Genomic DNA, 15,904 nt, shown 5'->3' on the forward strand with positions numbered 1-15,904 from the left:
ATACTGCTCATGAGTGATCTTGGCAGGAATGTCATCTCCTTCAGACCCCTGACTCTGCCTCTAAGATTGCCATAGGCTTTATATGGCATGGTGAATGTGCAGTGCCTGGTACTACATCTATGCTCAAGAATAAGTTAATACGAGCTGTGGTTGCTCTGGAAGGCATGGCTTCAAGACCAGAGTTGCCCTTCTTTCCTCTAGAGGTCTCTGCCCCGCTCCTGCTTTGAGCCACAGACAGCAGCCTGGGTCACTGATCTCCTCATACTGTGTGGCTGAGTTTTCAAATTTCCCAGCCAGGTTGAGAGCCACTGCTTGAGGAAAGGCAACTGGCCACCAAAACGTGGCATGTAGGGATGTCATGTCCTACACTCTCAGAGACTGGGATGGGAGCAAGGTCTAGCTTGGTAGAGCAGTAAAAGAGAGGTAGTCCCTTGTCCTCTGCTGATACTGGGCTTAGGTGCCTCCAGGAAGGCCCACTACTTAATGCTTAAGACCTCACCTTTGGTCAGGTATTGGTTCTTCCTTTTACAGATGAAGAAATGGGACTGGGGAAGGCTGAGATCTCCCTAAGGCTACAAAACTAGCTCCAGTTGAGATCTTTCTGACCCTAAAGCCTGAGGATTTCCCCAGCAACTGTATTCAGGAGGCTCTGGGGAAACTCCTGTGGTTGTTGACAGAGGGGACTTGCAGAAGTATGGGGGCTGTGGGAAGGAGGGATCAGCTTGGGGCTCGTTGTGATGGCAGCGTTGTATATTGAAAATGTCCATGGTGTCTTTTGTAGACCTCGCCCCGATTTCTTTTACCGCTGCTTTCCAGATGGGGTGATGAATTCAGAGATGCACTGTACAGGGGACCCTGACCTGGTATCCGAGGGCCGCAAAAGCTTCCCCAGCATCCATTCTTCATGTAAGTTAAAGGCGAGGACGCTTGTTCTCCTGCTCACTTTTGGGGTGCATTTAAGTGAAAAGAACAGTTTTGGTACCTGAATGTCAGCATGGTGCAGTTTTCTTCACTGTGGGGTGGATGAAAAATAATGTTCCAGGGGAGGTCATGAGAGCTGGCAGCCAAGGCTCCAGACTTTACATAGTGTTGTGTATGTTGCTTTTGTGAGCTTGGAAGAATGTGGCATGTGACATTTCACCCCTGGATGGTATGACTCAAGAATTTGACAGTGCAAAGGGAACTTACCAACCTCCTTGACACTGATGTTCAGTTCAGCTTTGTGTCTAGTCTTTTGCCAAGTTATGATATTGTGTGTGAACAAATATATAACATTTGTGCATATCCATAATGCATATGAAAGTGTGTATGCTCACACACATCTCAATATATTGCAGATGTTGGAGCCTAGACTAGCCTTACACACATACTAGCCTGAAGCAGCAGCAGTATGATATAGCAGCAAAAGCACAGATCTCTGAATTGTGACATGTCCTTAGCTCTTTCAATTCACCTTTCTGAGCCTCGGGTCCTACCATGTTTAACAGAAACAGGACTGCCTCCGTTCTCAGTAGGAATGAGGATTAAAGTTGGCAATAATAATTACTAACATTTCTGGAGCACCTTTCAAAGTAGGAGGTGGAGATTCATTGTTTTATTTAATCCCTCAAGTATAAGGCACTTGGGATCTGGACTTGTAACCATCATAGATCTCCCTGTTATTATTTCTTTCCAGGGCTGGTGTTTCCATTCACTCCAACAGTGTTTATTGAATGACTCAGGCACCGGACATTGGTTGGTACTTGGAATCCAAAGATAAATAAGACAGAATAAGGCCCTAGATGTGCACAGGTGAAGCAGGCTGTCTGTGATGTTGTGACTCTTGGGGTAACTGGAGACAGACTACGACTGTAGATGACTGACTGCTTGGAACAGGAAAGTCTGACTGTCAGACTATGGAGCCCTTGGTTCCTCATACACCCGACCAGAATTTACTCTTTGCAATCCTCTTATCTTAATGGGATTTTCTCCAAATCCTGTGCTAAAGATACAACTTACCAGTGAGTGGCTGAACTGAGAAACATCAGAAAAGTTCTCTGTATGGACATTTTCCCCAGAGATACTAGAAACTAGGCTCTGCCAACGAGCTATGGGAGTGGCAGACACTTTAAGGGACCCTTAGCACCCCTTGTTGCAGCACTTCAGCCTTCCAGGGTGGGGCTGATGTCTTCTTACACACAAACAATGAGACTCAGGCAGGGTCAATTACTCATCCGAGGAAGGCAGCCTGGCATGATGGTGTTTTCAACCTTTCAAAGATTTAGTACGATGGAGTGTTCCTATGCCATGTTAGCTAAATAAATGCCTCATTTTCTTCTCTACAGCTGTGAAGGTTATGGTAAGTTGAATACTGTCCCCTAAGTTGAAGAGTCCCCTAAGTAAATCAAGGCCCTAGTCCTAGAACTTATAAATTTTTTGTTTTTAAAAAAGGTTGTAGTTAATAATACCATAATAAATATTAGAAATTTGCCAAGGGACTTACTTTGAGAGTTCTCACACACACATGCACACACACCACCATACCACATCACACCACAGATACACATACCATACACTTACACACACACACACACACACACACACACACACACTCTGACTACATAAGAAAATGGAAGTGTTAAATAACTTGACTGCACTTAACGTTCTCTATGCATGCATTTTGCCTTAGAGAAATCTTAGTGTTTAGTTACCAAAGGAAAAACCCCACAAGTTAAGAATATTAAGATAAACGCTTAGATTTAGGCTATTCCCCAAACCAATGATAGATGTTCTATAGGAGACAGGAGAGGAGGTTGGAGATAGAGGTGAGGAGAAGGCTCAGTGAAGACACAGCAGGATGGAGTGATGCAGCCATGGCCAGAGAGCACCTGGATCTACCAGAACTGGGAGGTGCTGAAGGACTGGTTCTTCTGTAGAGCCTAGAGCAAGTGTGGCCCTGCGGACGTCTTCATTTTCAGTTTGGGAATTCTGGTCTCCAGAGCTGTATGGGAATGAGTGTCTGTTATGTTACCCATTCAGCAGCCTAGGAAGTGCATAAGCAACCAGATCCAATGCCATAAGCCACTGTTTTGTCATGCCACTGAGGTGCCTTCAGAGAGGACATGATGAAAGGAGAAAGTATAGCCCAAGGTTGCTCTGGGCTTCAGTCAGAATGCAAGAGTGCTTCCTTCCAACCTGGCTGTCCTCAAGTCATAGTTAACATGAATGTATGTTTTGTGGTTAGGTGCTGGCTGGACAGGTTCCTGCTATATTAGGTTATTATGCCCTCATTGTTAAGAGTTCCAAAGCTGTAACATTTTAAGGGATCTGAAATCGTATTTAGAGTGGGGGATCAGCTCCTATAGGTTCTCCATCTATGTCATTGTAGGTAGGTTTACTCATGTCCTCTGTCTTTGATGTTGTGTTGTTTCTTGTGTACGTGTGTATTGCCTATGATATATATGGGTGTATATAGTTGTGTGTATGTATGTGTGTTGCATGTGTGGAGGCTAAGGCTGACATGCAGTACTTTCCTTGATTGCTCTCCACCTTATGCTTTGAGATGGGGTCTTTCACTGAACCTGGAGCTCAATGATTGGGCTAGGCTGGTTGACTCACAAGCTTCAGAGATCCACTTGTCTCTGCTTTGCTGGCCTGGCATTCCAGATATTCATCACCGTGCTAAGTTTTCTTTTTTCTAAAATGTGGACCTGGGGATCCTAACTCAGCTTCTCATGCTTGCATGACAAACACCTTATTCACTGAGCCATCTCCTTATCGTTATGCTTCTTGAGATATGTTCTGCCCCTCCCGCCAAGACTTACTGCTAATGTTGCATTCTAAAGGGCTTTAAAATTTAAGATCACTAGGAAATGAAACCTTTCCTAAAATAGAAAATCTTAATCCTGGCTTTTCAAATATTTGACTGAGGGCCATAGCACAGGTTAATGTCTGCTGGTGCATTTGAACTTGGGCAGGAAGTAGCTGCCATGTGCATACCTCAGGCTGGCAGACTATGGACCTCAGATATTAGTGGCCAAGATTTAAAGAAATGTTTATTTTAGATGTGTGTTCTCTCCTCCTGCTCCAAAAGCTTGCCTTCTCACAGGCTTCCTATGGCTGCCTGCCTTCCTATGGCTGATACCCGACAGGCTTTGGAGCAGAGGCTGTTATACCTCTTGCCTCAGATGCTCTTTAAGACATTAACGTTTGCTCTTGTTGGCAGACACAATGATGCCCATCATAGACTCTGGATTTTGATGTTTGCTGTTTATACTCTTCTCTGACTTGTGAGACTTGTATTGGCTTGAAGGGAGCTGCTTTATCCAAGACAAACTCATAAGCTGTGTCCTGAGTTTCTTGTTGTCACTATTAGGACACCTCATGATTGGTGTGACTTTTTGCTCCTCAGAATGGATGACTTCAGTGGACCCTCATTTTGTTATCTCTCTGTTCCTTACAAGATAATTTTCTAGTCTAGACTTGAGTGACTGGATGAGGCGGATCCTAGGCTAAAGAGACGTGGGTTGGGCTCCTCTATTCACAGATTGCTGGTAGCTGGATGTAATCCACATTCTCATATTATCCTGTGGAACACTTGGTTTTTCTTCAAACTTAAGAACAGACATCAGTTTGTTTTGGAAACAGAAGAGCTTGGTTTGAATCTCCCTTAAGCAGCTGAATGACTCTAGTGTGGTGTGTTCATGCAGCAAGCAGCAAAGCCCCATCACAGCATTCTCAGGGGACCTGTTCCGTGAGACAGCCTGAGTTTCCTTGATTGGAAGAGCAGAGACCGCAATGGCATAGAGCGAGTGGTTTTAAACTTAGTATTTAAGGAAGAGATAGCATTGTGCCTTCTCTAGGGGCTGAATCTGAGGGTGTTCAGAACAGAGAGTTGTCTCAATTTTTGACTGGGTATCAGTTCAGCTTCTAAGAGGAGAATCTGTATGAGGGAGACATCAGAGATAACAAATCATGGTCCTGTCAAGCTATAAAGAAACCACTGTCCTCCCAAAGTAGTGGGAGTCGAGACCTCCTTCCCAACCTCTGGTGACACATCCAAGTGTCAGCATGTGAGCCACTTCCGGCCACTGCTCCTATCTATAGTCCCTCTGTACTGGAACATCAAGACGTCCATCCATCTACTTGTTGTTTTATGGTGGCTTTTCCTTTACAATGGAAGATCTGAATAACTGTGAGAGGGACATAAGGCCCATGGAATTATAGTTACAATCTTTGTTATAGTTATGACCCTTTGTGGAAAAAGATCAGCAGCTTTGCTGGTACCAATACTGCAAAGCAACAGTATCACAAAACATTACTATGGCAAGATACCTACAGTTGCAGAGAAAGGGAGGTAGAGGCCAGAGGAATCATGGGATTGAGGGCAGTCTAGACTGCATTGCGAAACTCTTATTTAAATTGGCTGGGTTGGTTAGATTAATTTTTTTGTCAACTTGACATAAGCTAGGGTCACCTGGGAAAAGAGGACCTCATTTAAGAAAATGCCCCTACAAGACTGGCCTGTAGTCAAGTCTGTGGGGGCAGTTTCTTGACTAATGATAGAGGTGGAAGAGCCCAGCCCACTGTGAGCAGTACTATCCCTAGGCTAGTGGTCCTGGGTGCTATAAGAAAACAGGCTGAGCAAGCCATGTGGAACAAGCCCATAAGCAGTGTTCCCCCGTGGCTTCTGATTCAGTTCCGGCTCCAGGATCCTGCCTTGAGTTTTCTTCCCTGGCTTCCTCAGTGATGGACTGTGATGTGGAAATATGCGCCAACTTAACTGTTCTTCTCTAAGTTGCTTTTAGTCCTGGTGTTTATCACAGTGATAGAAAGCACCCCAGGTCACCACACCAGCCAGCCCACTAAATAGACAAACAGCTAAAACAAGACCAGAACACTCAAAACGCACACATGAAGTTCTTGTTTGTTTTCTAAATGGTGCTAGGGATGGGATCCAGGGCCTCAGGATTGTTAAGTAAGTACTGTACCACTGATTTGCATTTCTAGTACCAGAAATCTCACTTTTCAACAACACTGCCATTCTATAAAATGGGACAGTTGTTGCTTATGGGATACATTTGTATGGCAGAGAAGATATAAAAGCATATGGATTATAACTGACTTTGTGAACCCTGAGCTTTGACTGGGTGGAGAAGGCAAGGATGAACTTGACTGTGCCCTTCTTGAATGTGAGGGCAAACACTAGTGTTGGGATGCCATGTGATGAGGGTAGGAAGGCCTAGAAAGGCAGTCCAGGGACAGGGACAACCTCCAGGAGGGGAGCTTTCATAGTTTCTCACCAGAGTAACATGAGTTACATGTCTTAAGGTTTTTATGCTCTTAGTGTGGAAGTTCAGGTTATCAGTCATTTCCATGAGGGTCTCCAGGTTGCAGTGTGCCGCCTGAGGCATGTGTGATGGAGGTGCTTTCTTTGTCTTTGTCTTGGGGGCTGGGGCTGTAGCTCAGTTGGTACCCATGTTGGCCTAGCACACACAATGTTTGGCACTGAACTACCTGGGTATAGTGGTGCTTGCCTGTAAATCCCAGCAATTAGGAGGTAGAGGTAGGAGTTCAAGGTCATCCAAAGCTCCATAGAGCATTTAGGGCTAGCCTGAGGCATATGAGATCCTGTCTAAAAATAAGAACACTTAACTTTTGAGTTTTGCCCTCCCTTCTCTGTGTCCTCACATGCTGCTTTGTTCAAATACCTGGTGTTCTCAGCCATATGTTCTCCTTTCAGGGTGGATAGCTAAAACTGCCTGGGCAAGATACCTTCACTGGTCTTTGCCATGGGTGACTGGGAGGGAGCTGAGCCCAGTCATGGGCCCTGCTTGTTAGCAACTTGCCTTCACTCTGAGTCTGTTGGATCCCCAGGGGAGGCTCTTCAGTTTCTTCCAGAGGTGTGAACCAGAGCTCCAGATGCTATGCAGGAGGCCTTGGTGCTTCTTGGGTTACCCACTAGACTTTTGTTAGTCACCCTGTTTTCAGTCTGGTTACTCCGTGGGACCCTCAACTTCCCTCTTTTTCCCAAGCCCAACGCTTTTAGAGTCAAGCTGTGGGTGACTTCCAGGCTTTACAGGATGGAGAGTCTGAGGCTTGGCTTCTCCTTACAGAGACTCTCTGCTTGCCTGTTTCTGAAGTCCTGGCTCTCATGCTTTTCATTGTACCCAATACCTCTGGCTCCTAAGTTTGTAGGGTCTCATGGGTTGAAAGGGCTGCTTCTTATCATTGCTGTCTTCTTGGTCCAGGAAGAGTGAGCTATCTTCTGCTTGGGAAATTAACAGCTGTTTTGCTGGCTCCTTCTCTTCTCCCTGCAGTGGGATGGAGTTCAGGTGCTGCCAGATGGAATGCATGTTCAGTTTGGACTTGTCAGGGTTCTCCAGACACAGAAGCACTAGCATGTCTTTCTGTCTTCTTCCTCAAGACATTTATTTGAAAGAATTGGCTCATGAGACAGTAGGGCTGGCAGTCTAAGGAGGGCAGGCTGGCAGGTTAGAACGGCAAGGAAAAGCTGATGTTACCATCTTAATCCAAAATACATCAGACAGATTATCAAGGTCAGATACTCAGGCAAAGTTTCTATATGGCATTGATTTTCGTTTCTTTTTTTAACTGAGTAGCTTTTATTTTTTTTCCTCTCCTTTTTAAAAATTTATTATATTTGTGTTTTAATTTTACACGTCAGCCATGGGTTCCCCTGTCCTCCCCCATCCCATACCCACCCCCACCTTCTCCCCCCCCAGCCCCTCCCCTCCATTCCCATCTCCTCCAGGGTCAAGACTCCCCTGGGGATTCATTTCAACCTGGTGGATTCAGTACAGGCAGGTCCAGTCCCCTCCTTCCAGGCTGAGCAAGGTGTCCCTGTGTAAGCCCAAGGTTGCAAACAGCCAGCTCATGCACTAAGGACAGGTCCCGGTCCCACAGCCTGGGTGCCTCCCAAACAGTTCAAGCTATTCAATTGTCTCACTTATCCAGAGGGCCTGCTCCATCTGGGGGCTCCATAGCCTTTGGTTCATAATTCATGTGTTTCCATTAGTTTGGCTATTTGTCCCTGTGCTTTTCCAATCCTGGTCTCAACAATTTACACTCTTACAGTCCCTCCTCTATCTTGACAATTGGATACCTGGAGCGCCACCTGGGGCCTGGCTAAGGATCTCTGCATCCACTTCCATCAGTTATTGGATGAGAGTTCCAGCACGACCATTAGGGTGTTTGGCCAACTAATCACCAGACTAGGTCAGATCAGGCTTTCTCTCGACCATTGCCAGCAGTCTACAGAGGATGTATCATTGTGGATTTCAGGGGACCTCTCCAGCACTCTGCCTATTCCTGTTCTCATGTGGTCTTCATTTATCATGGTCTGTTATTCCTTATTCTCCCTTTCTGTTCTTGATCCAGCTGGGATCTCCTGCTCCCCTAAGCTTTCTTTCCCTCAAACCTTGCCCTTCATTATTCCCACTGTTGTCCAAGTTGTTCATGTAGATCTCATCCATTTCTCTGTCATTGGGTGATCCCTGTGTCTTTCCTAGGGTCCTGTTTTCTAGGTAGCTTCCCTGGAGTTGTGTAGCAGTCTAGTCATCTTTGTTTTACATCTAGTATCCTCCTATGAGTGAGTACATACCATGATTGTCCTTCTGAGTCTGGGTTACCTCACTCAGGATGATTTTTTTCTAGATCCATCCATTTGCCTGAAAACCTCAAGAAATTAGACATCAAAATGCCCAACAGTCCAATTAAGAAATGGGCTATAAAACTAAACAGAGAATTCTCAACAGAGGAAGTTCAAATGGCTGAAAGACATTTAAGGAATTGCTCAACATCCCTAATTATCCAGGAAATGCAAATCAAAACAACTCTGAGATACCACCTTACACCTGTCAGAATGGCTAAGATCAAAAACACAGAAGACAGCTTATGCTGGAGAGGATGTAGAGCAAGGGGAACTCTCCTCCACTGCTGGAGGGAATGCAAGCTTGTACAGCCACATTGGAAATTAATATGGTGCTTCCTTAGAAAATTGGGAATCCATCTCCCCCAAGACCCAGCTGTAGCACTCTTGGGCATATACCCAAGGAATGCTCAATCTTACCACAAAGGCATTTGCTCAGCTATATTCATATCAGCATTGTTTGTAATAGCCAGAACTTGGAAACAACCTAGATGCCCTTCAACTGAAGAATGGATAAAGAAAATATGGTACATATACACAATGGAGTACTACTCAGCAGAGATTTTCTTTTTTTTTTAAATAACAGAGCGTCTTGTAGCCCAGGCTGACCTTGAACTCAGGCTGAGTATCTGGATCTGGGTACATGTGAGCATATTACCTGTGTGTGTATGTGTGCATGTATAGTCAAGGGAAGCTTTGCTGATTCTTCTGCCTCCACCTTGGAAGTGCTGGCTTTATAGGCATGCCCCATCTTATCTGGTTTATAACATGCTGAGCATCAAACACAAAACTTTGTACAGGCCAGACACATGCTTTACCACTGAGCTCCTGCCCCATGCTGGAAACTTAAGCCAGGTGCTCACACATGGTAGACAAATGACCCAACACCAAGCTGTGTTCTCAGTCCTCTATGTGTATCTCAGCCTTCTGAAGAAGAATTCTTTCTTATTGAGGAAACCCCAATTTTCCCTAGTAAGGTTTACAGCCAATGGGAGGCTGTGCAGCATGAAATCTGGATGTTTAAAGTTAATAGACTGTAAAGCTGGCACTTCCCAGGACGAAGTGATGTTTAGAGTGGGTTGGATCAAGCGACTGGCAACCTTAAGGAACCACACTGATTAACAAATGGTTAACCACCATTTGTTGCTCCACTTCTCTACCATTTTGAAGTCAGGAACATCACCACGATGCCCTGATGCCTCCAGCATAGATGATCCATGTGCCATTAGGTGCTTGTTCAGCCTCAGTGGTGTTTCTGACAGCAAAGCCCTTGAAAGCAGAGTGTACTCTAGTGTGTCTGCCTTCTCAAGCTTGGCATCTGGGTGTTTGTTTTCAGCAATGGTATCTGAATAGGTTTTAGCTACAACTTGGGAAATTATCTCAAGATCTCATCTATGCCAGGTTGGACTCCATAAAGCATGAATATTCAATGTCATAAAGCAGCTGCTGCTTAAGTGGCTGGGCTGGCTTTTGTATGGAGAAAGAGGAACCAGGGGAGAAGGATGGCAAGATTCATTTGTTGTACATCCTTTGATGAAATACCATTGCTATCATGGGTTTCTCTTGGTAGATAGAATGCTTGCAATTGCTCCATTATGCTTCTTTTAAGCATTGGATAAAAGGGCATGGGCTACATAGGTCATTGGTTCAACCAGGACATACTTCCAGTGATTTGAGGTCACATATGTGGTTTGTCTTGTAGTGTAAACAGTAAAGCTTCTGATTTTATTGTCATGACAAGGAACATCAGCAGACATGTGTGGCATAAGTCCCTCATAGTTCTCTTCTCCCTCCTGCTAAATTATTATCCTCCATCCCGAGCTTCCAGAACAATTGGGAAGATTCTGAGGAGCTACTGAACTTATTTAGTCCTGTCTTTCCACTCATGGGAAGAACTTCCTGCATGCTAGATGGCTTGTTTTGAGCAGACAAAAGTCTAGAGTGAGAGAAAGCTCAGTTTGGTACTAGGAATTAAACCTAGGCAATCACACATGCTAGGCAAACATCTAACTCCCAGCATGGCAAGCATCACACTATAGAGCAGTGTGTCTCCATCTGTTTATCAAAGTCCCCTCTCCATCACCTGTTTATCATAGTCCCCCTCCATCATCTGTTTATCAAAGTCACCTCTCCATCATCTGTTTATCTTAGTCCCCTCTCCATCTATTTATCATAGTCCCCTCTCTATCATCTGTTTATCATAGACCCAACCTCTTCCCTGTGGAATTTGTAGAACCCTTAAGTCCCACTATGAAATTTTAATGCCACAGATTATATCTCTTTTAATGTACTTAAGAATAAAAGCTCTCAATGTCACCATCATGTCAAGAGACACCAGGGAGCTTGGCAAGAGTTCCTCATAGTTCCCCTCTGATGATATTTTTTCCAAGTGGCTATAATGTGTATATAAGACTTGTCATCTTTCCAAAGCCAATTTTTATTCCCCAAAGGGATAGCATCTTTGTCAAGAACGTATATTCTAGTGCAGTCATTCTTAACTGGGCTGTTTGTCCTTACACACTAACATTTAACAATGTCTGGGGACATTTTTGGTTGTTGTTGTTGTGTGTGTGTGTGTGTGTGTGTGTAAGTGTAATATGTCTGTGCACATGTTTCTGTGTGTATCTATGCAACTGTATTTCTGTGTGTCTATGTGACTATGTTTCTGTGTGTCTGTGTATGTGAGTCTATTTGTGTGTGTGTCTATGTATATATATGTGTGTGTATATATTATATATGTGTGCATTTGTTTATGTGTCTGTGTTCATTTGTGTATGTGTCTATGTGTCTGTGTGCATTTGTGTGTCTGTGTATCTGTCTGTGCCAATGTTTCTCTGTGTGTGTTTATGTGTCTCTGTGTGTCTATGTGTCTATGTCATTGTGTCTGTGAGTATGTATGTATGCACATTGGTGTGTATGTGTGTATCGATCTATCAATGTGAATGTATGTGTCTATATGCCAATGTGAATGTGTGTGTCTGTGTGTGTGTCTATGTGTCAGTGTGAATGTGTGTGTCTGTGTATAGGGGGTTATGCTGCTGAGCATGGAAAGCTTAACAACAAAGGATTTTACCATCCAAAATGTCAGTCCTTATAATCCAGGCTGTAAAACCTGGCCTAGGGCACTTATACAGGAAAGGGAAGATGTTGTTTATTCATGTGTTAAATTCACCCATTTCCCAAGTCCTTGCTCTGAATAGGTATAAAAGTTTTTAAATAGTTGTTATTTAACTGATTCAAAATAATCTGCCTCAAAGAATTGACTTGCTGTTGAATTTCTGTGAAAAGAAGAACCAAAGTCAGATGAACGGTTCCAGTTGATTCTTTGTCCACCTGTCCACTTCCCTTCCTATTTCTTCCCTTCCTCCCCACTTCTCTGCCCCACTTTATTTAGTCCTAACATTTTATCATAAAAGTTTGGGGCATAGAAGTGAGAAATGAGAGCCTGGGGAATCCCCATGCCACAGGCAGCCCGTCCTGGCTCATCAACTGGCCTGGCTTGAGAAACACCTAGGAGACTAGGAAAACACAATTGTGGTGTCTGTGAGGGTCTCCAGAGACCACTGACTAGGGGGAGGGAAGACCTGCCCCAAATGTGGGTGCCTTGGATGGGACAAGAGGGACGGACGCTGGAAGCCTCAGTGACAGGCATTCTCTGTCCGTTTCTTGACCACCATGACATGAGCAGTTCCTCCTCGAGGTAACCAAGGAACAGGGGAGCCAAGGGTCTGTGAACTGGGACCTTCTGAAACCGTGAGCAGAAACAAGGCTTCCCCTGCTTAAATGCTTCTCTTGGGTGTGGTGAAAATCTGACCCACACTCTACTCTTCTCCTTTCCTCTTTCCACTCAGTTGGTTTTGTTTTTCCTGTTGCTTCTCCACCCCCCTGACAGAAGGTAACAATTCTTTCCTTTTTAGACTTTAACCATGTTCACGGTTGGTTCGTACTTTGAAATGTGTAAGTTGGAGGCAATCGGTCCTGACAGGTGACCATTTTGCTCACTGATGTTTCCTTTCTGTCACTTCCAGCGAATCAACCCTCTTCCCCTGGTGTCAGGCATCCGCTCTTCAGCTCTCCTGTACCTCCTTTCTTTCCCTTTTCTTTTTCTCCTTTTGAACTACAGATTAACTTTGTCTATTTAAACTTCATATTTAGGAATCATACAATGTGTTCTCTTCAGTGCATGGGAGTGTTTATCAGTACAATATCTTCTAATTCATCCACATTGTTGTAAATATTAGTAATTTATTCCCTTTTATTGCTGAGCTATATGTCACCCTACTGAGCACCACAAAGCTGCATGTCCATTCTATTCTTGGCAGCATTGGGGATTTCTCCACTTATAAATAAATCCCCCATGAATGTTTATATGCAGATCTTACCATTGGTGCATGTTGTTATTTTGTTTTTGTTTTTGTTTTTTTTTAAATGTAGCACTTGTAGGTCAAAAGGTACCTATTTTTAACATTTGAAGAAGCTGCTCCCTCATGTTCTCATCCTAGCTGGAGCAGGGATAGAATGGGGGAGCAGTGAGGGAGATACCATGATGGAGGGAGACATCATGGAGTTGGGGAGAGGTTCTCAGGAATCTACAAGGATGACCCCACCTTAGACTACTAGCAATAGTGGAGAGGGTGCCTGAACTGGTTTACCCCAGTAATCAGATCAGTGAGTACCCTAACTGTCATCCTAGAGCATTTCTTCAGTAACTGATAGAAGCAGATACAGAGGTCCACAGCCAAACACCAGGCTGAGCTCCAGAAGTCCAGTTGAAGAGAGGGAAGAGGGATTCTATGAGCAAGAAGCATTAAGATCACGATGGGGAAACCTATAGAGACAACCAAACCAAACTAGTGAGATCTCATGAACTTTAGATCAACAGCTGTGGAGCCTCCAAGGGACTGGACTAAGCCCTCTGCACAGTGACACAGTTGTGTAGCTTGATCTGCTTAAGGGGCCCCTGGCAGTAGGATCAGGATCCATCCCTGGTGCATGAGCTGGCTTTTTGGAGCCCAGTGCCTAAGGTGTGACACCTCACACAGTCTTGATATAGGAGAAGGGACTTGGACCTGCCTCTGCTGAATGTCCCAGGCTCTGCTGACTCCCCATGGGAGGCCTTACCTTGTGGGAGGAAGGAATGGGGGTGTGTGTTGGAGGAGAAAGGAGAGAGGGGTGGGATGAGGGAGGAGAGGAGGATTTATGATTGGTATGTAAAATGAATTAAAAAATTCCTTAATTAAAAAAATAAACTGCTGACCCATGTTCCAAAACACTTGCCTCAGTTTACCTTCCCTAGTGTATGATAACTCTAGAGTTTCCGGATCACACTAGCATTTGGTGTTGTCTTTTTAATTTTACTCATCTTGATGTGGATTTAGTGGTGTCTCTTGGCAGATTTACTTTGCATATCCCCAATGACTAATGACACTGTGAAGTCTCTCCTTAGTGACTGTTCACATACCTCCCTATTTGCATATCATCTGTTCAAGTTCATTTTCTCTATTTAAGGTTAGTTGGTAGTGTTTCCCATACTCTGTCTATAAGCTTTTTTCTCCCTTTTTGGCCAGGTAAATGTTTTGTGATATTTTCTCCCATTGTGGTGGAGATGTTTATTTGCTCGTTAGTTGTCTTGATGGTGTCCTTTAATGAGAAGTCAGTTTAGAATTTGAATAAATCTTTTTTTCTTTCATGGTTATTACTGTGTACTGGGTAAGATTCCCTTTGCTACCCTGAAGTTGCAAAGATATCTTCATTGTTTCCTTTAAAAAAACAAAACTTTATTGTTGGGGCCAAAGAAGTGTCTTAGTGGTTAAGGGTGCTGGTCCCTAATATCCATGTTGGGCAGCTCACCTGTAACTCCAGCTTCATGGCACCTGATGCCCTCTTCTGACCTCTGTGGGCACCTGCACATGTGGTGAACATATGCTATGCACACACATATTAATAAAAGTCAGTCTTTTTAAGAGAACCTTATGGTTTTTGTTTTGACTTGGAAGCTTTTCACAAACCAATTTTTTTCCGTAGTATGAGGTCCAGTTTGATGTATTTCCATATTGAGATCATTGTTCAGGTTTCTTTCTTGAAAAGACTTCCATTTCTCCATAAAATTGCTTTAGTGCCTCTGCAGAATTTAATAAGAATGGGTCTGCTTTTGCACTGTGTGTGCTGTCGGCAATTCTGTGCTGTTCCCCTAAGCTGATCTCACCCTATTGTTTACCGCAGCAGCACAGTGGAGGTGGAAGTCAGGCAGTTTGACCCTTCATCTCTGGTCTTTTTTTTTTTTTTTTTAATTTTTTATCAAGATTGCCTTTGGCAACTACAAGTCCTTTCTTTTTTTCTACCTACTTTAGCATTGGCTCCTAGCTTTCTCTGAGGCCTGCCAGGGATGGGATGGAGCTGGTGTAGAGTCAATAGACTGCCCTGAGGGAGAATAGACATCTCTTTACCATCAAGTGTTCTGCTCCATCAATAGTCTGTTTCCCCATTTATTCATAAAGGGGGGAGGGGCTCATAACCAGCTATGGAATGGTGGACTACATGGCTGCTCTATACTTCGAGAAGCTGTGCTTCTGTTTTACATAGCATTGAACCATTTTCTATTCCCACCAGAAGTAAATGAGGTCTCTCACACTCTTTTTTATGTCCCTAGCTACATCCCATCTTTTGAGGTATGTATAGTTTGTGGGTGTAAACTGTTGTCTACTTGTAATTTTCCTTTAAGACTGTACCTGTTATTTTTAATTAGTGCTATGAGATACCTGACAAAAATGCCTTAAGGCAGGAAGGGTTTATTCTGGCTTGTGGTTCAGGAAATGTGGTCCAAGATGATGGGGATGGTTAGCAGCAGGTACACACGACACTGGTTATTTGTGTAGGTGCCTAGGAATCAAAGAGGCTCCATCCCAAAGTGAGGTCAGGGTGTAACACTCAAGCCCTACTCCTCTGGCCCTAAGTCTTCCAGCCAGGTCCCACCTATATCCAAGGAGTACCACAACCTCCCAATATAGTAGTACCCCCAGCAAGGAACCAAGTATTTGAGCACATGAACCTGTGCTCAGTATTGCACATTCAGCTCATAGCTAAAATCTTTTCATGTGCTTATTGATCAGCTTTGTATCTCCTTCGGACAGTTTTCTCTGCAGACCCTTTAATAGTTTTGAAGTTGAGCTGTCTCTGTTGTGGAGTCTTAAAGATGAGTTACCATCCAGTGTCATTTTCTTAATCCAGTCCAGCTTTGCTCCCATCATCCTCTTC

The 15,904-nt window shown here is 44.1% G+C and overlaps 1 protein-coding gene across 1 annotated transcript in view; it reads left to right on the forward strand.

The window, feature by feature from the left end:
* Plpp4 (phospholipid phosphatase 4) overlaps window positions 1-15,904 on the forward strand; it is a 129,259-nt gene that overhangs the window by 63,022 nt on the left and 50,333 nt on the right. Inside the window, exon 5 of the mRNA XM_036191653.1 lies at window positions 782-906. Coding sequence (XP_036047546.1) covers window positions 782-906 — 125 coding nt within the window. The remainder of the gene's footprint in view (window positions 1-781; window positions 907-15,904) is intronic.

This window comes from Onychomys torridus, chromosome 1 (assembly GCF_903995425.1).
Source record: "Onychomys torridus chromosome 1, mOncTor1.1, whole genome shotgun sequence".
NCBI classification, from domain to species: Eukaryota; Metazoa; Chordata; class Mammalia; order Rodentia; family Cricetidae; genus Onychomys; species Onychomys torridus.